At 44.5% G+C, this 24960-nt stretch overlaps 1 protein-coding gene across 1 annotated transcript in view; it reads left to right on the forward strand.

The window, feature by feature from the left end:
* The window catches only part of Acoxl (acyl-CoA oxidase like), a 257256-nt gene that overhangs the window by 227632 nt on the left and 4664 nt on the right, over positions 1–24960 (forward strand). The window contains 1 exon segment of the mRNA XM_051144918.1: positions 10375–10477. Coding sequence (XP_051000875.1) covers positions 10375–10477 — 103 coding nt within the window.

Below are 24960 nucleotides of genomic sequence, written 5' to 3' on the forward strand. Positions count from 1 at the left end.
GTCCTGGGCCTGAGGCAGGGATGGAGCCCTTTAGGTTCTCAGGAAGCCTCATAGCCCAGAGTTGCTGAAAACAAGACAGAAAGAAAGATAACTCAAAATCTGGAAAAGGCTATATCCTGCAACAGCTGAGTGAGGAAGAAGAGGAGGAGAAGGAAGTGGGGAGGAAGAGGATGAGGCAGAAAATGAGGAAGAGGAGGAAGAGGTGAGGCTTGCTTACTAAAAGTTCTAAGAGGAGGCAGTCTATAAAGAGAGTGACTTTGATATTAGTTCTGGAAGCCAGTACAATAAGGCAAGAAACAGAAGAATACAAGCTGTATCCTTTTAGACAGGAAAGAAGAAAGGCGGATGTTCACTTAGATGTGATGTGCTTGCTTATCTGTTTTTTAAAAAAATTATAGCAGTTGTGTCCACCTGGGAGCTACAAGCTACATGTGGCATGAGACAGCTCTGAATGAACCCAATACAAAACAGTAAACTCACTTAAAATTTCATACTTTTTGTTTTTTTAAATATAAATTGATTGCACCCTTATCAAGTATAAACTTTGTAGATGTCAATGTTGTGTCACAGTGTCAAATGGTTAGACTCCCCTGTAAGGAGTCTCAAAACAAGAAACAAGTCGGGAAAAGAAGAAAGAAAGAAATTAATTCCTGAAACTAAAAACTGAGTTCACCAAAACTATGGATACAAGGTCACCATAAAAATATTGATATTTTTTTAATACTGGTAATGAACACCTGGACACTGAATTTTTTAAATACCATGTACAGTATCAAACACACACACACACACACACACACACACACACACACACACACACACACACACACACACCATAAATACCCAGAAATAAATCTACCAAAACATGTGTGGGCCTTAAATGTGTGGAACTGATTTGAAATGCTGGTGAATCAAATCAAAGAAGATCTATATAGATGAAGCAACTCATCAGCTAGAAGCTTCTACACAGTAAATATATGAGCTCTTTTTATCATGATCTACAGGTTTAGCATAACTTCTATTTAAAAAAAAAAAACCTCTTACCACTGGCTACAAAATCATCCTGAAATGTTTAAATAGAGCGATGTACCTAGACGAGCGTACTGGATCTTGAAAAGAAAATGAAGCAGAAGGCATCAGTCAAAACAGTTTCAGCTCTTGTAAGCAGAGTAAGCAAGAGTCCACTGTTGGTAGACACATGCGCACATGCCTCAATGGATCACACCAGGCTGGGAAATGCAGACATATGTACACACATAGGGCCACCTGGCTTGTTGAAACGGCAACCGCCAACCCAACAGAAGAAAGACAGGCTCGTCAACAAGTGCCGCTGCAGTAATTGGGCGCTCATAGACAAAATAAGGTGAGGGAGAAGCCAAAAATGGTGGTGGAGAACTGGAGATGACAGTAAATTAAGTTGGGATCAGTCTGATCCTGGATTAAAACAATTCAAGGAGAAGAGCCTTGAGTGCTTGATCCACAAGTCTCGGCTTCTGTTCACGCAACAGGGGTGTGCTTCTCAGCCAGTGTATGAGTCAGCTTTCTGTGACTGTAACAAATACCCGAACTAAGCAAGTTAAATACAGAGAGAAAAGGTTAGGGTCTATAGTGCTGCAGGCCTGTCATCCTGAGAGCTGGGCTCAGTGGTAGGTACTTGCCTATCATGCATGAGGCCCTCGATTTGATCCTCAATACCACAAAATGAAAGGTGGGGGAGTTAAAGCTCTCTTTTGGCTCATGGTTTCAAAGGTTTTGGTCCAGACCTGGGTGGTTGCCCTGCTTTTTGGTGCCTGGTTTGGGAAGCTGTGTAGTAGAGCAAAGCCTTCATCCTAAAGCCAAGGTGCTGGGATGGGCCGAAGAGCCCAGCTCCCTAGTATTCCTTTAAGGGTTCATGCCGATGACCAGAAGATGTGCTAACATGCCTTACTTCCTAAAGGTTCCAAATTGGAGATGAAACCTCTAAGATGCTGGCTTCTGGGGGAGATTTAAGACCCAGGCTGTCATAACCAGCCTGTACTGTAGGCTATGCAGGAGCCCCTGGGGGTATAGCTTAGCACACTTGGCTAGCTTGCTGAATTTGCTCACTCCATAGAGCATGATAAAAACTGTACAAGGTATGGGTTTGGCACAGTCTGGCAACCTTAGGCCAGCTGTGTGCCTCCAGGGTGCAGGAGGTCATCTCCCCCTCGTCTTCCCTTGCTGCTCAGACACAATCCGACTCTTCACTGGGTCATAAAAAGTCGGCCTCAGTCACCTTCTTCAGAGCTCTCTCTCCTCTCCCTGTGCGTTTGTTGATTTTTGTTTCCTGTACTTTCCATTTTCTGGCATCTGGAGACCAGGATGCATCTGCATCCAGGACTATCAGCAAGGCAGACAGCAGGCTGCTCTGGGAGTTGTCCCTGCCTTTTGTCAACTCCCGTGTGCATAATCAACCATGACACCAGCATGTGTGCCATCCCAAAGAGAAGTCACCTCTACTCCAGAACATGACACTAAATAGAGAACCAGCCAGACAGCCACATGAGACTCCTTCCCTGCCTTCTGCTCCCAGAACACTCAGGATCAGGACGAGGTCAGGTGTTTTAAGTGGAGACACATATCAAGAGAGTTTGGAAATGAAACTTTAATTCTGAACAACTTCCTCAGATGGTCAAATAAAATGACACTAATGTTGACAAAACACTGCCTTCCCTGATTTGGGGTCAAATATGATTAAGACTCCTTTACCTCAGCTCACAGCTGGGACCTGGAAGGGACTAGCTGGGGGAACTAGGCAGCTCGGAGGTAGGCGTTGCTCCAGTCTGGCCCAATGTAAGCCCCTTTCTTGATGTAATGGGTACCCTTAGAAATCTCAGAGCTGCTGTTTTCCTTGCTAATGCTGACAGAAATTCCTTAAACCAGGAGATCGCACCATCGCCCATCAATTTTACAAGGCAATAACAGGGGTCCCAAGTGGCTAAAGGCTGAGGCTGGAGGCAGACCACTTCATCACAGTGAGAGAACTGGGTTGCTGCTCGGGGGCGGGGGCAAGGGGGAGCTGTTCTGCACTCACGCTGCTCTTCCCCTGTGTTAATAAGCTTTGTTCATCTTCTCTGACACCACAGGCCAACTCGAGTCCGCTTGCTCCAGCTCCCAGCTTATTATGCGGCTCAGGCTGTGTATGTAGGCCACCAGCTTGTCATAAATCGCAGGCAGCCCCCCCCCCCTCATTTCTTTCTGTTGTGGGTCCCAGTGGGCCTAGGCTCCTGGGAACCAAGGCTCTCTGAACTCGTTGGTTTCACAAATGCACATGGGGCCCAGATACTTGCCTGGGCACAGTGGGGCCCTCCAAAATGCATGAGCATTGTGATCATGTTGTGGTCAAAGAGTGAGTCACATGACACCAGCAGGCAGATTGTGTAATGGAGGGGAAAAACACATAGTTGTGAGAACCCAAGAGGGAAGAAACCACATTAATAGAGGGGGCCCTTGGACAAGCTTTGAGTACAGAGACCTGAGTATGTGGAGATTTCAGCTTGGAGTTTGCTATTTCAAAAAGAGAGGGGCTTGGGCCTAATATGAGGTGCAGAGGTTGTATAAAACTAATGCTCTCCACACTGTTGAGTGAAGGGGTGTGGTCTGAGGAGCTCTCCGGACCCTGCAACACTCAAGAGGTAAAGCAAGCAGGAGATGCATATGGCAAACCAGAGATGTGGCTGTGGCTGGCGGAAGGGTTCCTCTGTGAACTGCTTTTGTAAGAGGGAAGACACTACAAAAATGGTGATATGCAGTCTAGTCAGTGTTCAGATCAGTGCCACACCCAAGGCGCATTCATTTTCATCAAGAACGACGAAACACACATAATTGCACTGTTAACCTTTTTAGTGGTCGGTAGCGCCATAGACTTGTGCACAGCAGTGTCGCTGCAAACAGGCGAATGGCACTTCACTCCGCAGTGTCAGAACAAACGTCTGCATCTCTGAGGGAAAGTTTTCAAGTCACTTTGCTATTTTGTTTTGTTTTGAGGCAAGGTCTCGCTCTATACCCAGGCTGGCTTGGAACTTAATTTTTAAAAGTATGTATTTTTAAGTTACTATGAAGTCTCATGATTTTGTTCAGGAAGGTATATAATTGTGAATTTTGATGCACATAGATTTGTGTAAAGTCTTACAACCAGGACACAACACAATTTAACTATTCTTAGAAATAATCTTCTGCTGCGGTTCTATAATTCTTGTTTCCCCTTTCTAATGCCCCTGGAGACCAATGGCCTAGTCTCTGTCGCTATAGTTTTCTGTTTCTGAAAATGTATAAATGGAAGTCCACAGCCTTGAACTCTTTAAAGTCTCATCTTTCTCTTGGCATGATGACTTTGACATCTGGCTAAGTTGTTGTGGCCATCAGTGGTAATTAATTTTCTTGCCGAGTCACATTCTATTGTATGAATCTACCACAGTTCATCTGTTCACCCACTGAAAGTTATTTGGTTGCTGTAAATATTCATTTGTGGGCTGTTATGTGAACACAAGTCTTTATTTCTCAAATTTGGTGTATCTTTGGATTGTAACTGTCTCCCATGTGTTAAAGGTTTAATGCCCACACTGGCAGCGTGAAAGATGAGACCTATTGAAAGGTTTTAGATTATTGTGTGCATGTCCTGGGAAGGGTAGGTGTCACCCCAGTCTCTTCTTTTCACTTTTATCTATCAGAATATTTTTCTGTATCATATACTCCCATCAGTGGCCTAAGACTAATATCATCTCTGGACTAAAAAAATTCAAAACTGTGAGCTCAAATTAACTTTGTTTCTTCATCAGTTGGTAAAATCAGGTGTTCATTACAGTATCAAAGGGCTATTATATTGACATTCACATACATTCTCCATGCATCCAGCCTCAGGATTTGGGGAGGGGAGTGTTCCTGCCCACTGCAGAACGTTTGGTGGTATCCCCAGGATCTACCACTAGATGCTTATAGAATTCCTCAATTTTGATGAGCAAAATGTCTACAGATGTTGCCAAGTGCAAAACTCATTCATGGTTGAGAACCACTCCTCCAAAGTGAGTGCACTGGGGTGACCTAAGAGTTAGAAGAATAAATCTTTTCATCCCCAAATTGCTCTTGATCATAGTCTTTAACACAGGAATAGAAACCCTAATAAGGAAGGTAGTGGGATTCCCTGCTCTTGCATTTTCTGGAAGATATTATATACATTTGGTGTCAATATTTATTAGATATAGGCGTAATTCGCTGACAAGGCCATTGTGTTTCATGATTATTTTTCAAAACCTTTTACATGATGGATTAAACTTCTTTAATATTTATAAGATTATTCTAGTCAAGTATTTCATCTTGCGTGATTCTTAGTAACATACAAAAATAGTCTATAAGTAGCTCTATTCTAAGTTGGCAGATTGGCATGAGTGGAGCCCATGGTTTCCCATTTTTCCTTTTGGTTTCTGTGGGGGCTGTGTAGCTTTCTGCTACTTCATAACTGATCTTAATACTTGCTGTATCTATTTTCTTATTCTTGCACTCATTAGAATTGTGTTAGTTATGTTGATTGTTTAAAATAACAAATATTGGTTTTCATTTATTTATCTCAATTGCTTTTCCATTTTCATTTCTAGGGTTGCCTTTTTTTTTTATACTCCACATTTATTTTTCATCAAGTTGCTTTGGATTTGTTTTACTCTTGGTTTTCTTAGGTTCTTGAGGTGGAAGCTTTCCTTTGACTCTTCTTCTTCGGTATGAATTTGCCCCCAACAACTGCTTTCTCCATATCTCACAAGGATTTGTGTATTTTGTTTTAATTTTTTCACTGCTGTTGAGGTTTATTTCTACATGAACTATTAAGGGAGTACAGGTCAGTCTCCAAGTGTTAGCAGGTTGTCTTGGTTTCTGCTGCTATTTCTGCTTACTTGGTCAGCCCTATGGTAATTACAGGATACACAATGTTTTAATATCAGAAAAATCAGACTGCAGAGCAAAGAAAAGGTCTGGAAATAAAGGAAATGGCATCACGATAAATGGGGTAATGAATCAAGAAGACACAATAATACTATTGTGAATTCACTCACAGATATTTAAAATACATGATTTAGAGGCAAGGGGAATGGCTCAGAAAGTAAGAAAGCTTGCTCTGAAAACACAAGGAGCCTAGTTAAAACCTCTAACACCCTCATGAAAGGATGGGCGTGGCTATTAGCGCCTGGATGCTCAGTATTGATGGGGCAGATGCAGGCAGATCAGGAGAGTTCACTTGCTATCCCACCTAGAATAGCAAGCTTCTGGTTCAGTCAGACACCTGCCCTGAGGCAGTCAGGCCAAGCCTGAGAAGGCATGAAGCACCCTCTCTGCTCTCCCCACCTGTGCATATGCACACCTGTACACTCAGGTGCAACATACACACACTACACAACAACGCAGAGAAACAAATATATATATACATATATATATGTATCTATATATATGTATCTATATATTGTAGGCTTAGATTTGTAAAATATATTTTATTAATTTATTCCTATTACATCTCAATTGTTATCTCAAGGCTTAGATTTTTAAAAAAATATATTTTACTTAGGGTTCTTAAACACTTCTCCCTTCACTTCTAACCCACCAACCAGAGGAAGGGGAGAGAGAACGCTAATAGGAAAAGGGGGCTGTGGACCTGTTTAGATGCAGTGTCTTGGGTCAGTTCCGTTCTGCATTGTCAGGATACCAGCAGTCCAGTCCAACAACAAACATCAAACTGCAACCCGAATGCGTAGAGGTGCCATGATCCAGCAGAAAGAGCCAGGCTCCGCCAAATTGGCACAAGTCAATGAAAGTGGCCACAATCAGCCAGAGTACCATGAGAAATTCTCTAGAACATTTTTCTCCGTGAAGTGAGGACCAGCGAATGGTGTAGCAATGCAAAAAGCCTCGTCCAACTGTCTGTGGGGCTCTCTTTACATTCTTCCCGAACGTCGTGCACCCTGTCACGTGTCTGCATTCGGCAAAACAGCACACGCCCTCTCACGAGACAGCTTTCAGCAAAACAGCATGTACCCTCTCACAAGACAGTTTCTAAAGAAACCACAAACTAATACTCCAAGACATGTACAAATACATTTATTTTGTATGTACTATATATTATTTATTATATGGTATATATACATACTATTATGTACATATGTGACACAAAGCCCAGGCAGAACTAATATAATATGTAATATTTACAGTTTTAATTGTTAAAATTATTCTTACAATCCAGGATATGGTCTGTCTTGATGACTGGTTCATATGCCATTGAAAAACAACGTATTTTATGCCACTGTGGGTCAGAATGTTATGTCAGTAAAATCCAGTTGCGTAATAAGATTTAGTTCTGAGCTCTTGCTGACGTTCTGTCCGTTAGCAGTCTCGGGGCTCATCTTTAAAATTCTCGTTATCAAACGTCCAGTTGCACTTGCGGATCTGCCCCTTGTCCCTTTCCTCAGTCTGAATAATTCGTCTTGAGTGCCTGTTGTTCGTATGCCCCATGTTTAGTTGCGTATCCGTCTACTACTTCTTCAGTCCTCCCCTTTATTATGCAATTCTCTCTGTACTCTGAGACGTTTTTCTTTGCTCTTAAGTCTCATTTGGCAGATTTGACAAAGCTACTGAAGTTTTCTTTGGATTGATTTTTGCATGGGTTATCTCGTCTCGTTCTATCACCATGGTTTTTAGCTTACCTCTATTATATCTGAAGTGACTTGTATACAAATTAGATTCTTAATTTTGAGAGAGCTGGAGAGATGGCTTGGGGTTAATCACATATGCCAGTATTACAGAGGACCCTAGTCCAGTTCCCAGCATCCATATCAGATAGCTCATAGCCATCTCTAAGTTCAGTGCCTCTGGTACTGCACCCACGCATGCATCCCTCTCTCTCTCTCTCTCTCTCTCTCTCTCTCTCTCTCTCTTTCTCTCCCCCTCCCTCCCTCCCTGCCTCCCTCCCTCCTTCCCTCCCCCACTCTCTCTCACACATGCACACACACACATACACACACACACACACACACACACATACACACACACACACACACACACACCCCATGGTGAGGGTGGGTGGAAGATGAATAGAAGTATGAAAGTATCTATATTGCTAAAGTCTGGTATTTGGAAGTTGGCACAGACTCCTGATATGTTTTTAGGCAGCAGAAGTCACAGGGTCAATTGCAAATAGTACGAGTCACTGGAGACAGACCCTGGTAGCCCCTTTGTTGAATCCAAGACAGACTCAAGCAGGAAATCTCCATACTTCTTGAAGCTCATCTGAGCTCATTCATCGCCTCAGTCCATGAACGAAGAAGAGCTTAATGCTAATGACTCATCCAGCTCTGAGCATCCCTGAAGAGCTGGGCACAAAAGGGACTGAGGATGGGTCCTTGGTGGCTCTACTTAGAAGTGATTCTGGTAATCGCAAGGAACCAGCACACATCCTATTTACAGGGACAAGCCACAAGGGTAGCCTCTGCAGAGTCTAAACTATATCTGTGAAACAAAGCACAACTTGAACGTCAGCTCTCAGAGTGTCAGCAGCAAGGCAACCCACAAGCCTAAAGAAGAGAAGAGCAGGCAGCCAGTAGGTGTTGTGTGAATCTGGGATAGCCAGCAGTGTGGAGCTAAGCCGCCATTGTAGTTCACACCTGGCTTGCCAGTAGCTTTCTGGGATTCAGTGGACTTTGATTTGAATTGGTAGGACTGGATGCGAGACTGACGTTAAAGCCAGGACGTGTGATGACTATCTTGTCTTCAGTCCAGTTCTACTCTCTTCCCTAGTCTGCTGTATTCCTGGGAAGTTGACCTACTTAGCTTGCGTGGATGCAATCTATCTTAGTTTTCCCCTGTTGCTATAAGGAAATACCCCAAATAGATACTTTACGAAGAATAAAGATGTATTTAGCTCACAGCTGTGCTGGAGGCTGGGATGTTTTGAGAGCATGACCCTACCATCTGCTCATCGTCTGGTGAGAGGCTGGCTTCTTGCTATATCCTAGTGTGGCAGAGAGCACCCCAGGACAAGGGTTCTAGCTCTGTTCTCTCGTTCTGTAAAAGCTGTCATGTTGGTCTCATCTCAGGACCTCACTTAACCCCCATTTCCTTTCAAAGGCTCCACCTCCAAGTACCCTGTTTACACTTCTCTTTCAGATGTTCATCTTCCCACTTGACTCCTCCAGCCAGGGTTTCCAGCTGTGAGGACCACCTTCACCATCCCTTGTGCTTTTCCTACATTTTGCCTACATATATATTGTATATATGCACGTGTGTGTGCACCTAGGTATGAATATACACTCACCCATGCATATGTATATGGGAGAGCAGAAATGGGCACTGGGTGTCTTCTTTAATTGGTTTGCTTTTTGAGGCAGGGTCTCTCACTGAACTTAGAGCTTATTGGCTGGCTAGAATGACTGGCCAGGGAACCTGCTGTCTCCACTTCTTAGTTCTAGGATTACAGGCATTCTCTATGAAACCTAGCTTTTTTTTTTTTTTTTTTTTAAGTGGGTGGTGGGGATCTAAACTGAGCTGTTCCACATGAGAGGCAAGCACTCTTGTCACTGAGCTATGTCCCTACCATCCTCACAAAAGTCATTATCTTTTAGAGATATGAAGGTGAGGTGTGTTTGTGGGTGAAGTGGTCAGGCTGGGCTTTTTGCCACAAGACTACCGAGGGGACATGGTGGGAGGTGGACATGGAACGAGAAGGTCTGAAGTCGAATTACTGAAGCTGGGGGTGGAGGCCGAAGGCCCTTGCATAGCACCCCTCCCCCCACTTTCTGTGTGATTTGAGACCACAGAACACTAAACAGTGAATGAATGAGTTGTTGGATGAGAAGCCTCTGGAAAACTAAGTTATTTTTTGCTTGGTGGCTGCCTGTGATATCACGCAGGGCACTCAGTTTCAGAAATGTAACAGGGGGGGGAAAAACAAACCATACTGAGGCAAGATGTAAATGAGGCTATTTTTATGAGAGCTTAATGAAATGGGGCTCAGTGGAAAAATGTCGAGATGGCACTGCTGAGTATTTTTCATGAATGAGAAGGGGAATAATCAGAGCCACGTGTGCAGTTTACAATCCAGTCTGTGCGCACGTCTAAGCCACCTGGGTGGGGAGGACACGAAGCGAAGCTGCATGCGAGCCGTGGTTGACTGTGTGCTAAGATTCCTTGAAGTTAAGTGATACGGGGAGCCTCACTTTACTGTCTAGTCCAGTTTTAGATTTCTTCTCCAGGTTTGTTGGAAAGTGGGGAAAAAACCCATATACTCTGTGTCTAAAACATGGCCATTTTAATTGAAGATATGATGTCCCCTCTGATGCCTTCCAGTCCCCAGTTTTCTAATGTTTGTTTCTCTCCTATCTCTCCGTTTTGTCTGCTGTATGGAACAAAGCTGGTGGTTCAGGAGCAAAGCTGGTACTTAGAGCATAAATACCTGACTCCCACGGCCAGCATGGGAATCAGGACTCAGGTAAGAGGCTCCAGTGCTCTTTGCTTTTCTAGAAAACTGCTCTGCCATTCTGTTATCACTTTCTGAGCCCTGGCTTTAGGCCTCTAGGACTTTGTGTGCATAGTTTCACAGTCTGTTACAAGTCTATTAAGTGACAAGGGCTAACTCACTGAACATGTGCTTCCTGACATTGAAAGCAAAGACAGGAACATGTGCCTGGCCTTGGCAGGGGTGGGTATTAATAATTGTTCTACTTTTTCTAAAGCCTATTAACTCATCCTTGTTACTCAGAAGAAAATCCTGCAATATTTTTATGTCAGTGTCGACAACAGAAGGGAATAGCTACTTAGCACCTGGACATAAGGTGGTGCCATTAGCCCTCCCCAAATGGCCGCTCTGAGGATAGAGAACACAGGTGGCGGCAGAGACGAAGCCTGCTCCTAGCACACCTCCTCTGCAGACGCACAGAGATGTCAGCCTGAGGAGCACTCAGAGGAGCTTGTGATAGTGAGGAAAACACAGTGTGTAAACACACCGTGCAGCTAGTATGCCCAGAGACACTCAGTTGAAGAAAACTGATTTTCCTTTGCCAGCAGCTATCAGTTCCAAGTAGCTTCTTTGTTGTGGGTAGGACCACTCTCCCTCTCAGGGCTGAGACCCCATTGGCTTGAACCTGTGTGGGTCTTGGTGCAAGATACTACAGTCTCTATGAGTTCATATGTACCCCGGCTCCATTGTCTGGAGGATGATGTCCCTTAGAGTCATCCATCGCTTCTGACTCTTACAATATTTCCACCTCTTCTTTTACATAGATTCCTGAGTGTCAAGGGGAATTTGACAAAGACATCCTGTACAGGACTGAGTGGTCCAAAGTCTCTCATTCTCTATACATTGTCTGGTTGTGGGCCTTGTGCTAATTCCCATCTACTGAAGAAGACATTTCTATGATGAATCTCCTAAGGAAGGCGAAAGAGAGGATAGTGTTATGGGGAACTAGAATAGGAGGATTAAGTGGGGGAGGGAAATGGGAGAACAAGGGAATTCAGGGAATTTGGGGAGGGACAGCTAACACTAAATGCCATTTGAAAAACCATATGGAAGCCTACTGCCTTAGAGGCTTCCTAAAATATAGGAAAGGAGCCTAAATGGAGTCAACCTATAATGGGGAGGACAGTGCCCCAACTAGACTTCTTAAACCACCAAGTAAAACCTTGTGGCAGGAATGGGTTACATCTTATTGGGTTGTTGGCCAAAGGAGAACCCCCAAATATCACAGGTTACTGCCAAGGCTACAGATTGCGTTTCACAACCTGATGGCAGGGCCCGTGGCTGAAGACAGCGCATATGCCATTCATTTTTACCTTATGAGTGCTTGCCTGAATATATGTCTTGTACCAGGTGGTGCAACGCCCTCAGTGGCCAGAAATGGCATTGGATTCACTGGGACTGGAGTATCAGACAGTCATAAACCACCCTGTGAGCACTAGGAATTGAATACATATCTCCTGGAAGAGAAGCCAGTACCTTAACAGCCCAGCCAGCCCCTCTGATACATAAACTCTGAGGGCATGCCTGAACAGCAAGAGAGGCAATGAATGGATGGCAGCTGTCTTTGGTGGGGACATTTCACAAAGACAGTGCTCACTTTGGGCTTAGTTTAAAAAAAAAAATTACACACTGAAGAGAGGATAGAAACATGGCAAGAGCCAGAGAACCAGGACACTACTCGATAGTGTCTTCTAGAAATGACAAGAAAGCTGCAGCCATGAAATCTCAACAATATGGTTGCCCAAGCAAGATTTACATAAGGTCAACAGTTGGCATGACAACATGGATGGGCAAGGTGAGGAAATCTCACCAGGCCCCACCCCTAGATGAAGAGCTATAGGCAATCAATGACTGCTATGAGAAGGGGAATCCATTTTCTTCAGGAACAAGCGTGGATTGGCTCTCTACCAGAACCTGCCCATTTGACTTCTGATGAGTGTGGAGGGTGCCTTAAAGGGGCAGCGTAGGTTGGCACTGCCTGTCTGCTGGCATTTAATAAAGTGCCTGGCTATCTGTGCCCTGTCTTCAAATATACACATGCCTGAGTCTGCTGCACAGGAGTGCATTGGAAGAGGGGTAGTCTTATACAGGAAGTATATTCTAAATTCTATATTTTAACTGGAAAAGTTGGGGGTCATCTTATATGCCCAGTTGTCTTATACACTGGAAAATATGGTTACTTTCAGAAACAGCCAGCCTCTATGATGTCATTCCACACAATCCTGCAACCATGTGAGTGGCTTTTGTTTCTCCTTACTCACTGATGAGGAATTGGGCTTCAGAGTAAAAGAGCAACCAGCCCAAAGGTAGAGAAACCTGTGTTTTCCTACCTCCAAGCCTCCTTGCTTGCTAGAAAATGGCACCAGCAAGCAGCAGCAAACACACCCCAAGTCTGTTCCTGGCTCCTAACCACTTGTTGAGAAAAGGAGCAGTAAGTCTTAGAAAATGTCTAAAGTTGAGACAAAACATAAAAATAATTGAGACGGGAGGGACGGCTCAGCCATGAAAAGCACATACCCATGTGTGGAGGCTCACAGTGTCTGTAAGTCCAGTTGCAGAAGAATCTGACGCCTTCTTCTGTCCTCTTAGGGCACTCCTCTTGATGTGTACCTACCCACACACAGATACACTCATATACACATAAGTAAAAATAAAATAAACATTCTCAAAAACATGGAGTATGAAGAGGAGAACCCTGGCAGATTTCCCCATAAGGAAGTATGTGGTTTTACTCACACTAATAGCAGGGTGTGTTCGTAGCATGGGCTTCTGATACCATGTGCTAAGAAAGCGCTTCTTTCTTCCCTGAAACCCGTAGCTCTAGTGTAATCACGAGAAAAGAAGCATCAGGCAAAGCCTAAGTGAAAGGTGGTCTGCACAGTGAGACCAGTGTGCCCCAAAGACAAGGAAGGATGGAAACCCTCTCAGACCTAAGGACAGACCCCACGTGTGACTGAGGACCAGGTGCTAGAGCAGCGAAGGACTTCAGTAGAGGGACCAGTGTGACCTGAGTGACAGCTGTGCTCTAGTGTTGCTTTTTAGTTTTCACACTGGGCCAGAGCTGTGTAAGACCATGTACAGGGCACAAGAGAACTCTTTGGATCATTTTTGGCTCTTCTCTAGAAATATAAAAGCATTCTAGACTAGAAAGTTCTCCAAGACAAGAACAAAGCCTGGGCCAGAGCAATGAGCCTGGACTCACTTCAGACACCAAGGGCGTCCTCACCACCCAGGACTTACCGTGAAGCGGTGGTCTAGCGATAGCTAGAAATATGTGTACTAGAAAGAAAATATTCTGTTCATTCTAACAAAGACCTTCAAGGTATATAAGACTGACAAAATATCCATTTAATAAGTGAGTAAAAGTAACAGACAGTGTAGTTAAAAGCCACCCAAGATGCCAGCTCAGCACACAGGGCTGGGGAAATGACTCAGTCAGCACCTGCCATGTAAGCAGGAGGGCTTGAGTTCCAGTCACATGTAAAAAGCTGGCCGTGGTGGCACTAGGTATCTCTGGCCGCAGTGCTGGAGGACGGGTAGAGGTAGGTGGAAATGCTGGATCTTGCTGGCCAGCCAGTCTAGCTGGTCAAAGAGCATAGTGAGGACCCTGTCTCAAAAAAACAGGGTGGGGGACAATTGAGGGAAAATAGTCAAATTTGGCCTCCACATGTACACACATTGTACTTACAGTTTGGTAAAATGCTTGCCTGACCCATCTTTGCAGCCTTAAATGTCATTTTGATTAAAAACATAAAATTCCAATCTCAGCTTCTGAAATCAGCAAATATGAATACATATACTTTTTTTTTTTTTTTTTTTTTTTTAGTTCCAAGTCTCTTGACTCACAGCATCCTTTGAAGTAAACTTACGTTGTGGACAGGATAGTCTCATTTTGTCCTCTGACCTGGGCACAGCCACCCTGCTCTGTCAGTTGCCACCAACTTTGCAACTGTGACCCTCTGTCAAGGGCATACAGAGATGAATGAAATGCAAGTGGCTGTGTGGTCAGATCACACAGCAAAACCAACACCCAACGGGGCTTTCCAGTTGGTGTGTGCTAAGAGAACCACAGCCTAGCTGTGGGCTGCGGATCCAAAGCGGACCCTCTGCAGGATGGTAGAGATAATACTTGGCAAAATGTTGAACCAGGTTCTGTTTCCTGCTGAGGTCGAAACATAGGCATCAAGGATTCACAAATGGCTTGCCAGGAATCCAGGGAGGTTTGGGAAACCAGGCCCAGCAAGAAGCGGGCTAACCCTCTACCTCTCAGAGGCCATGGGAAATCACACACGAAACTCACAGTGATCCAACACCAATGAGAAGAGAAATACCAGCTGGGACTATGTCCAAGAACTTTTGACACTCCTACCCCTACATCCTCGCACATTGCAGTACTCCACCCAAATGCTGTTCTATCTCCAGCCAGGGCACGTCTCTGCTGGAGCTAAGCCCCCCCCCCCCGAGTCCTTCTCCTGTGACTCTCAGGCTCTTTCTTATGATGCACCCACAGAGGTGCCAAGCAGAGCCCAGGTTTGTTTTACTTCACTAGTCAGAGAAAGCAGCGCTGACCCAGCAGCCTTGCTCTGCCCTGCTGGAAGGGATGAATCATTTTCTCCTGGAATAGATGAGAGCCGTCGTTGGTTGCTCGTGGGTAGTGTGTGATCTTGGCTGTGGGCTGTACCTACTAGAATGACCCTTAGGGCCAGAGTTACAGTTTCAGTTCAGTCAGTCAAATAGTTGAGTTTCCGAGGAGGAAAAGCATTCAAGACTGATGACCAATGGGCCCTTCTCGTAGTTCCCAGTGCCCCTGGTGCATGGCTTTATTCTTAGATATGGCTTGGAGTAGCAATGTGCAGGACTGTGGCCAGCTGCAGGGATCTCTGGGCTACTGTTTGAATTCAGGATGAGTAATACTCATTCGTTACACGGGTACCTTACATGGCTTTTATTTATATATGTGTAGTGCATTTATTCAGTCAAGTTACTCATTTATTTTGAACTAAGACTAGGCTGTAACTTAGAATACTGTCTAGTAGCTAAAAGATTTGATGCAGAAAAATAACAGATTAAACCAATTAGGGGAAAGGCTGTAAGTGGGAAAGATGGCTTGGCGGCAGGGGGGGGTCAGGGGGAGGCATGCCCCACACTCAAGGTTCCCAGAGATTGCACTTCCTGTAGAGGCTTCCTTGGCTGTTTTCTATGCTCCGTGGGATGGTCCTTCTGCAGACAACTTAGCCTCCCCATCCGTATTTCCCTTTGCTCAAGGCACCTCAGCAGGTGTTCAGATGGCAAGTGCCAATGGTGGCATGGGCTGAGGTTTCAGGCAGTGGGTGTCAGAAATGTCCACGGGAGTAGGAAACTGAGGCAGGGCTCCTTGGCCCTGCTACTGCCCACACTCTCTGCTTCCCGCCCACTTCAGCCTCATTTGGTGTGGCTTCTGGCAAGTGTTAAAGTAAGGAAATCCCTCTGTGTCACCCCTGCCGAGGGCAAAGGTAGTAAGAACTAGTCTGCCAGGGAAAGGAGACACAGGTCCTGCCTGGGGCCAAGGTCAAGGAATAGGAAGTGATGTTGGGATGGGGTTGCTTTGGAATGGTCTCACTGGATGCGTGGACTCATGTATAGAAAGGCCAAAAACTTCTGCTGGAATTGAAAGGACAGCCAGAATGGGGCTGAACCCACTGTCTCTTCTCGAGGTTCCCCTCCAGGGGACAGCAAGGAGCAACTACAGCCTAGCCAAGCCACCCATCTGTCCTAGGACCAAAGATCTTAAAACAGAGTGATGGGAAGACTATTAGTGCCACAGGTCACTGCTAAGGGTTAAGGAATGCCCCCTTCTCTCCCACCGCCCCGCCGTCCCTGTGTGCCCCTCGGTGGCATGAAACACAAGCTTGAACTGATAAATGGAGTCACTCAGCTGAGGTTAAGAAAATACAAGTAGGATTTAGTTTCCTTCAGTTCCACCAGTAACAGCAGATCATGGGATCATACCCAGACACCAGTTCTGATCTTCACCTGGTGGCCACCTGGTCAGGCATCATGCCCACAGTAGAGCTTTGTGTATCAGGAAAATGAAGCAAGATTATTCTATTTCCTTTGCTCAAGAGCAGCGTGTTGTAACTGCAGTGGGGGCCGAGTTGTTTTGCTGATACCCAGGGGCATCAGCCTGAGCCCTCAGGGAGATGCCTCGTGTGCTGGGAAACTGGGACACTCTTCTTTATGAGGTCTCACGTCCTCAGCCCAGGTTTCACACGCTTCTGATGGTTGAAATTTATACCTAAGACTGATTGTGCTGTACCAATGAGACCTTTCAGGAGATGGTCCCACCAGACCCCAGTCACAGTTGTGGACAGTGATCTTATTATGCTTCTTGTAAAATACAGCGGATTTCACTTGAAACAGAAACAAATAAACCCCAGTGTATCCATTTTGAAATAAGTTAATATAGGGGGCTGGAGAGATGGCTCAGCGGTTAAGAGGACCGACTGTGCTTCTAAAGGTCCTGAGTTCAATTCCCAGCAACCACATGGTAGCTCACAGCCATCTAAAATGTGATCTGATGCCCTCTTCTGGCATGCATGTGTACATGCAAATGGAACATAGGATACATAATAAATAAATAATCTTTAAAAAAAAAGAAATAAGTTAACATAAAAGCAAATCTACTTATGGCTGCTTTTCATTTTCTGAAGTAAGCCACCTATTCCCCTCAATTATTATCTTTAATATTTATTAATTTATTTTTCTGTATGTGTGGCTTATGTGCACTATGCTCATGCTACCCCTGAAGGGGCCAGTAGAGGGCGTTAGATCCTCCAGAACTAGTGTTACAGGCAGTTGTTAGCTGCCAGATGTGGGTGCTGGGAACAGAACCCAGGTCCTCTGTAAAAGCAGTAACTGCTCTTATGCCAGGACCTGTCTCTCAAGGACTGTGGCCCTGTCCCAGTGCCTTTTTTGTCCCCATTTGCTCTTTTATTTTAGAAGAAAAAGTGTTGCTGTGTGAAGCTTAGAGTTTTCCCTTCTCTGGGAGACATACAATGCTTGAGACTTAGTAACCAGACAAAGATAGTTATGTAGGGGTGAGAAGGAAGGGACAAATTTTGATCTGTGAGAGCTAGTACATCTGTGGGAAGCTAAGGATCTTGCATCCTCCTTTCCTGGGCAGCTAGTTGCTCATGTCACAGCTGTAGGCTCACATCATAGCCATAGGCTCTATTACAGCCGTAGGCTCCATCACAGCCATAGGCTCACATCACAGCCATAGGTTCACATCACAGCCATAGGTTCACATCACAGCCATAGGCTCCATCACAGCCATAGGCTCTATTACAGCCGTAGGCTCTACCACAGCCATAGGCTCTACCACAGCCAAAGGCTCACATCACAGCCATAGGCTCTATCACAGCCATAGGCTCCATCATAGCCATAGACTCTATTACAGCCATAGGCTCTCCATAGGCTCTATCACAGCCATAGACTCCATCACAGCCATAGGCTCTATGACAGCCATAGACTCCATCACAGCCATAGGCTCTATCACAGCCATAGGCTCCATCACAGCCATAGGCTCTATTACAGCTGTAGGCTCTACCACAGCCATAGGCTCTACCACAGCCAAAGGCTCACATCACAGCCATAGGCTCTATCACAGCCATAGACTCCATCACAGCCATAGGCTCTATGACAGCCATAGACTCTATCACAGCCATAGGCTCTATCACAGCCATAGGCTCCATCACAGCCGTAGACTTTATCACAGCCGTAGACTCTATCACAGCCATAGGCTCACATCACAGCCGTAGACTCTATCACAGCCATAGGCTCTATCACAGCCATAGGCTCACATCACAGCCATAGACTCTATCACAGCCATAGGCTCTATCACAGCCATAGGCTCACATCACAGCCATAGACTCTATCACAGCCGTAGGCTCTATCACAGCCATAGGCTCCATCACAGACATAGGCTCACATAACAGCTATAGACTCATCATAGCCATAAGCTCTATCACAGCCATAGGCTCACATCATAGCCAGAGGCTTACATCACAGCCAGAGGCTCCATCACAGCCATAGGCTTACAGCACATCCATAGTCCCCATTCTGTTAAGCTAATGGGTTACTGCTGAGCCAATGTAATAAAAATGTCAGGCGTGAGCATAGGAGACTTTTTAAAAGTCTTTTGGGAGGCAGATGCTGCATTTCTTAACCTGTGTGATAAATTCTGGGATAATTTAGCAAGCGGCTGAGCTTAGATCTCTTTGTGCACATTATATGCCAACTAAAAAGGCATAAAAATTAAAGGAGGAGGCTTTGGGGGCTTATATAAAATTCTCTTGTTAGACTCTAACTTGAAATTTATTCTGTGATTTCTTTGGTTTTTCTTTCTTAATTAAGTGTCTTATTTGGGGAGAATTACAAGTTCGTATACAGTTGTTAAGAATAATGTATAGCAGAGTCACAATCCTTTACCTAGTTTCCCCTTTTCTGGAAATATCTTGCAAAGCTTTGGAATATCTCATGAAGGGTCTGGATACAGTTACCGTGCCGTGGAGAGGATGGTGTGTGTTTCCATCACCACAGGAGCCCCCTCGTGGTTCTATCACAGTCATACTCTCTTTTTTCCCCTCTGTTTAATCCCAGCTCATATGCACCAATCCATTCTTCATTTGCATAATAACCATTCATTGCTGGGTCACATAACATACACACTTTAGAGTCAGCTGTCTCCTCCTACATAATCTCCTGGTGCTATGTCTGTGCTGTTTCACATATCAAGAGCCTGGTTTACAATTTCTGAGTAGTGTTTCACACCGTGGGTATACAACAGTGTGAACACTCAGCCTAGTTTTTAACGGTTAATGCTAAAACCACCCTCAGCACCGGTGTACAGGATTTTGTGTGACTATAAATTCTAATTTCTCCAATGTAAATGCCCAAGAACTCTTGCTAGAACATATGGTGGATACGTGTTGATATTTTTCAGGACTTTCCAATCTTCCTTTCTGGAGCAGATGTGACATTTTTTACACTCCCAGAGTCATGTGTTAGCAATCCAGGGGTTTTTGTGTGCTTTGCTTGGGCACAGCCTTTGGTGGCGTCACCGCTTTCTATTTTTACCACCCTGGGACATACGAAGGTATTGTTCTCTGTGTTCAAGCCGCTCATAACTAACCACAGGAGCATTTTATGTGGCTGCTTCAGTCTCCACCCGTTAATTCTCCCATCTGTCCTATCTCTATGCTGGCCTCATTGTTTGTCATCTTCCTATAGCTGGACGTTTCCCTGGTTCTGGGTATAATGAGTGACTTTTCATTGAAACTTGAATGTTTGAGGCTGTATGTCAGAAAACAATCTGGATCTGTTTAAGCTTCTTCAGCAGGTGTCCTCTAGCACTGTGAGGGAAAGGGGGCGGAGCATCTCACCTTATCACCGCGTAAAGGGATAGAAATTCGGAGTTCTTTACTCAGTCTCCGTTTATGGATGTTCTAGTTAGCTTTTAGCTGTCCACTCAACACAGTCTAAAGCAACGGTTCTCAACCTTCCTAACCCTGCAGCCCTTTAATGCAGTTCCTCATGCTGTGGTGACCCTCCCAACCATAAAATCATTTCATTGCTATTTCATTTTGCTACTGTTATGAATTGTGATGTAATATCCGTTTTTTTTTCCCCACAGTGGTCTTAGGAGATCTCTATGAAAAGGCCATTCAAATGCCCAAAGAGGTAGCGACCCACAGGTTAGAACCACTGGTCTACCGTCACCTGAGAAGGTGGTGGCGGCTGAGGGAGAACCCAGATTAGGTTGGCACGGGGAACTATCTTGATTGTTACCTGATGTAGGAAGGACCCATCCCATTGTGGGTGGCACCATTTCCTGGGTGGAATAAAAAAGCTAGCCGTGGACCAGGGAGCTAGCAAGCCAGCAAGCAGCATTGTTCCTCCACAGTTGCTGCCTCAAGCTTCTACCTAAGTTCCTCCCCTGACTTCCCTCAATGAAGGACCATGATCTAAGTGTGATCTAAATAAACCGTTCATACCCTTAGTTTAATCACAGCGACAGAAAAAAAAAAAAACCCAGACAGTATAAGGGATGATATCTCCTTGTTATTTCCAGGGAGTAGGGGCCGTTCAGCTCGGCCTCACTGATTCCGCCCTGTTGGTGAGGAACAGGAACAGCTCATCACTTTCCCCATGTGAGCTTGTCACTTTCATGTTAAAGCCAAGTTCTCACCAGGCCTTCTCTGACAGCACCCCGTATGGGAGAGGAAAGAGCCTCTCCACTGCCAGGAGGTGGGAGTCATAGCTCCCCTTGAGGATCTCGCTACCGCCGGTTGGCATCGAAGACTATCCGTGTGGCCTGTTCAGCTATGGGTCGTGTGGACAGAGCCTTCCCTGTGTGGTCTCGATGAACTAGAGCAAGCGTGTGGCAGAATGCTGTGGAGCAAGGCTGTCCTTACCTGCCCCTTTGACTACAGATGGCAGGCTTTTGTTGAGGCATTTGCCAACATCTGTTGGTACCTGTAGCTTCTTTAGCTATAGTGGAGATGTGTGACTCAGAAAGAAACCCGGGGAAATTACCACTGCCACCCAGGAGCCCACGGTCCCTAGATGGTTTGTGTCTTTCTTCAGCCTTTGGTGTCCTCTGAGGTTTGTTTTACTATAATTTCTAGGGTGTCCGTTAAGGGGGGACATAGGGTCAGATAGGATTGGCTTTATTCATGTGTGCAGGGACTGAACCTGAGGCACACTGGAGAAGCGTGCTAGCACTGAGCTACAGCTGTAGCCAAGGCTGAGTCCTAGAAAGGACTGGCTAAATTCCTCAGGCCCTAGGTCAGTTAGTTCTGGGAGTCCCATTTTTACCTGAGTCATTTCCGGTCCCTTGGCCTCATGCTAACGGTTCTTCCTACAGTCTTTCACTTTGTGGCCGTCCTGTAATCTGAAGCATCCCTTCCTTTCGTCGCTGGCCTTTGAGCCATATGAGCAGACAGCCTAACAAGGGAGATTCCTTTTATGGTAAAATGAAGAAAACAAAATGCATTGCATTTTCTATTAAAAATTTTATTATCGGGCCAGCGACCAGGCTCACTGGGTTAAAGCGCTTGCCACCAAGCCTGTTAACCTGAATCCAGTGCCTGGGGTGCACATGACGGAAGGAGAAAACACTTTAACCAAACTACCAAAAATTCTCTGACCTCCACATGCATGATATAGTATGCTTTGTTCTAAACACACACACACACACACACACACACACACACACACACACACACACACAAATACATAAATGCAAAAATATATTATTACATTCTTCCTACTTTCTGGGTGTCAAGATGCACCTTTTATATGTAGTGATAGTAGATCCTATTTTTTGTTGTTATTTTTAACAAAACTGAAGGTTGCAGTCACATACTGCTTGTCCTAGAATTGCTTTTGTCTTTCTTTTTCTTTTCATTTAAATTAAAATAAAAGCTAAAGTGAAAAGCGTGGGGCTTACTTTGCATGCACTGAAATGTATAAATTTCGACATGCTTTGGCGAGTTTTGGCAGAGGGCAGACTGTATAACACAAGTGTCCAGTGTCTGAGAAGCTTCTGAGAACCACTTTTCTGACCCTGCCTGCCCCAGCCCCTGCAGCTCCCTCTGTGTGTCTGTAGCTGAGCTCACCTGCTGTGGAGCTTCTAAGGCAGAGAGACTGGCTCCTTCCGCTCACCCTGTGTCTGAGCTCCACAAATCTGTTCTCTTTTTCCCCTGAGTAGTATTTCTTCATGTAGACCACTTGGCCTCTCCCTGCCTCTTCTCCCTCCCCAAGGCTCTTTGCTCTAAGACTCTGCCGTGTCATGGCCTCCAGCACCTGGCTGAACTCAGGCATATTCACTGAGCATGGAATCTATCTCTTTGTGGCAGAGTGCCAACAGTCACGCCTACAAACAGGCATGCCATCTCACTGTATTAACATTTGTTTCTCTGACATCTGATGATGTTGAGAACTCTTTTCAGTGCTTATTGGTCATTTATACGCCTTAATATTTGTGTGATACATGATTTGGTCCTTCATCCTCTTAAAAACTGTGTAATGTTATATCATAGAAATTTATAGGCTCTGAATGAGAACTTGTAATTTCCCATCCTGTGGCCCGATCATTTTCTCAGAGGTATCTCTTCATAAGCGTCAGATCTTAAGTCTCACGGAATATATGTTGTCAGTTTTTAATTTTCTTACCAGTGCCCTTGTGCCTTTTCTGAAGACTCTTTGCCTAACTGAAGGCTACAAAGACGCGCCCCTGTGCTTTCCTAGAAAGCAAATGACATTTGTGTTCACAATGGTGTCTACTTCCTGTCTCAAATTAATTTCTGAGTATAGGATGAAATAGAGGCAGGTTCATTTTTATAAAGTAATCCAAGCATCTAGTCTAGTTACTACTTGTTAATATATGTTCCTTTTTCCATTAAGTATACCTCCTTCTCTGGGGAGAATCAATTGAACATGTAATCGTGAGGCTGTTTGGGACTTAATATTCCACTCCATTCACTGATTTGTCTTTTTTTTTTTTTTTTTTTTTTTTTTTAACAAATTTTGTCTTGATTGTTATAATCAGCCTTATACCGAATAATATAAATCTCCTATATATTGAATCCCTTTTCAAAATATTTTTGGCTATGCTATGGTATTCATATTTCTCTATGCATCTTAGAATTGCCTGTATTCTTCCTGCTCATGTTTACATTGATCCTAATCTCAGTTTGGAAAGATCTGACACTCTAGCAGTCTGTGGACATGGTGTGTCACTCCACTTGGTCATGTCGTTCCAGCAGGTCTTTTAAATTAGCAATAGGATTCTTGAACATATTTCATTACATTTAGTCTTAATTTGTATGTTCTTAAACCTATTAAATGGCATGTTTTAATTGTACAAACTCTAATTACGTGTTCTAGATGTAGTGTACACACAATTATTCGTGTGCATTTGCTTGTACACCTAAGCATACTAAGCCCATATCCTGCTTATACCGTAAGTATTGAACTTTAGAGTATGCATCTACCATTATTATCAAAACATTTTAGCTTCTCGGACACCAGTGATTTTAACAGCAGCTTGTAAGGGCTCCTAATTCTAGTTAGGATGTGAAAGAAGTCAAGAGAACTTTGTTCCCAGGAAAAGAAGGTACAACATCTGGGCAAGGTAAAGCCGTGCTGTGAAGAAGCACTATGCTCAAGCAAGAATGATGGAGTGACTTCATAGAGAAATGAAGTTTGGGGGCTTCACCCCAAAAGCTTCAAACATGGGGTGAGTGACTGTGGAGAGTGCAGACAGACGGCAGGGTGGGGTTATCAGATGGGACAAGCTCTAAAGGATGAGCTGAAACAGCTGTGCCTGGGAGACCCGAAGAGCGTAAGATACCGCTGCAGTGCCTCTGTTGTGTGACTATTAGATGGCGAGGACGGTCTGAAGGGGCTGCAGACACTTAGAGCATTCTAGCTGAGAGGCTCAAGCACCCATAGATTTTCGTTAACTTCAAGAAGGTGTCCCAGTCTCAGAAGCAGTCCCGGAAGACACCCAAGGGATGGCTATAGTTAGTCCTGGCAGTTGGTGAGGCTTCTGCCCTTGAAGAAAGTTTTGTGACTAGAAATAACTCCCTCTTAGTTATATTCTTATCAGACTAGACCGTGAGCTAATTAAAACACCATATTCTTTGGTATTAAAAGGTGTGAAACTAATGCTGCAGCTCTGTGATAACCACCTAATTGAATATTCTTTCTCGTTTTGTGTAAATGCCTTTGTCTGTTAAAAATGCTACCAAGCGCAGCCCTGTGGTTACTTTAATTCCATTGCCAATACTTTCATATGGTTTCCTGTATTCTAAAGGGAAAGCTATGTGCACCTGACTTTTTCAGAAACTTTTCCTCTTATGAATCAGCAGCAGTCTGAATCAATGTCAGACGCTTTTATTAAGTGGTTAAATCAATGCCTCTGTGTCAGCACTCTTGTTTTAGGTAATGGTGATTAAGCATTCTCAGTAAAGGAAATGCCGGAGCATAAAGAAATCAGATTCACTACTAACTACAGCATCTAGAGAATGCATGATAATAATCATAGAAGGGCTTGGCAAGCATGAGCTTCTGGCTTTAAGCCTGTGGATCACAAATCATCATCAGCACCGCCATTTTTTCATTTTCATGTGTATGGCATATATGTATATATTCACGTTTTTTACATGTGTATGGGCACACTTGTGTGTGCTCATGCATGTGTATGGGCATGCATGTAGGAGCCCGAGATTGATATCAAGAATCATTCTTTGTTTGTTTTTGGGTGGTTTGTTTTGTTTTGTTTTATTTGTCTGTTTTTCCAAGAAAGGATTTCTCTGTGTAGCCCTGGCTGTCCTGAAACTCTCTCTGTGGAACAGGCTGGACTTGAATTCCGAGATCCACCTGCCTCTGCTGCCCAAGTGCTGTGATTA

The sequence above is a fragment of the Acomys russatus genome, chromosome 4 (assembly GCF_903995435.1).
Source record: "Acomys russatus chromosome 4, mAcoRus1.1, whole genome shotgun sequence".
NCBI lineage: Eukaryota > Metazoa > Chordata > Mammalia > Rodentia > Muridae > Acomys > Acomys russatus.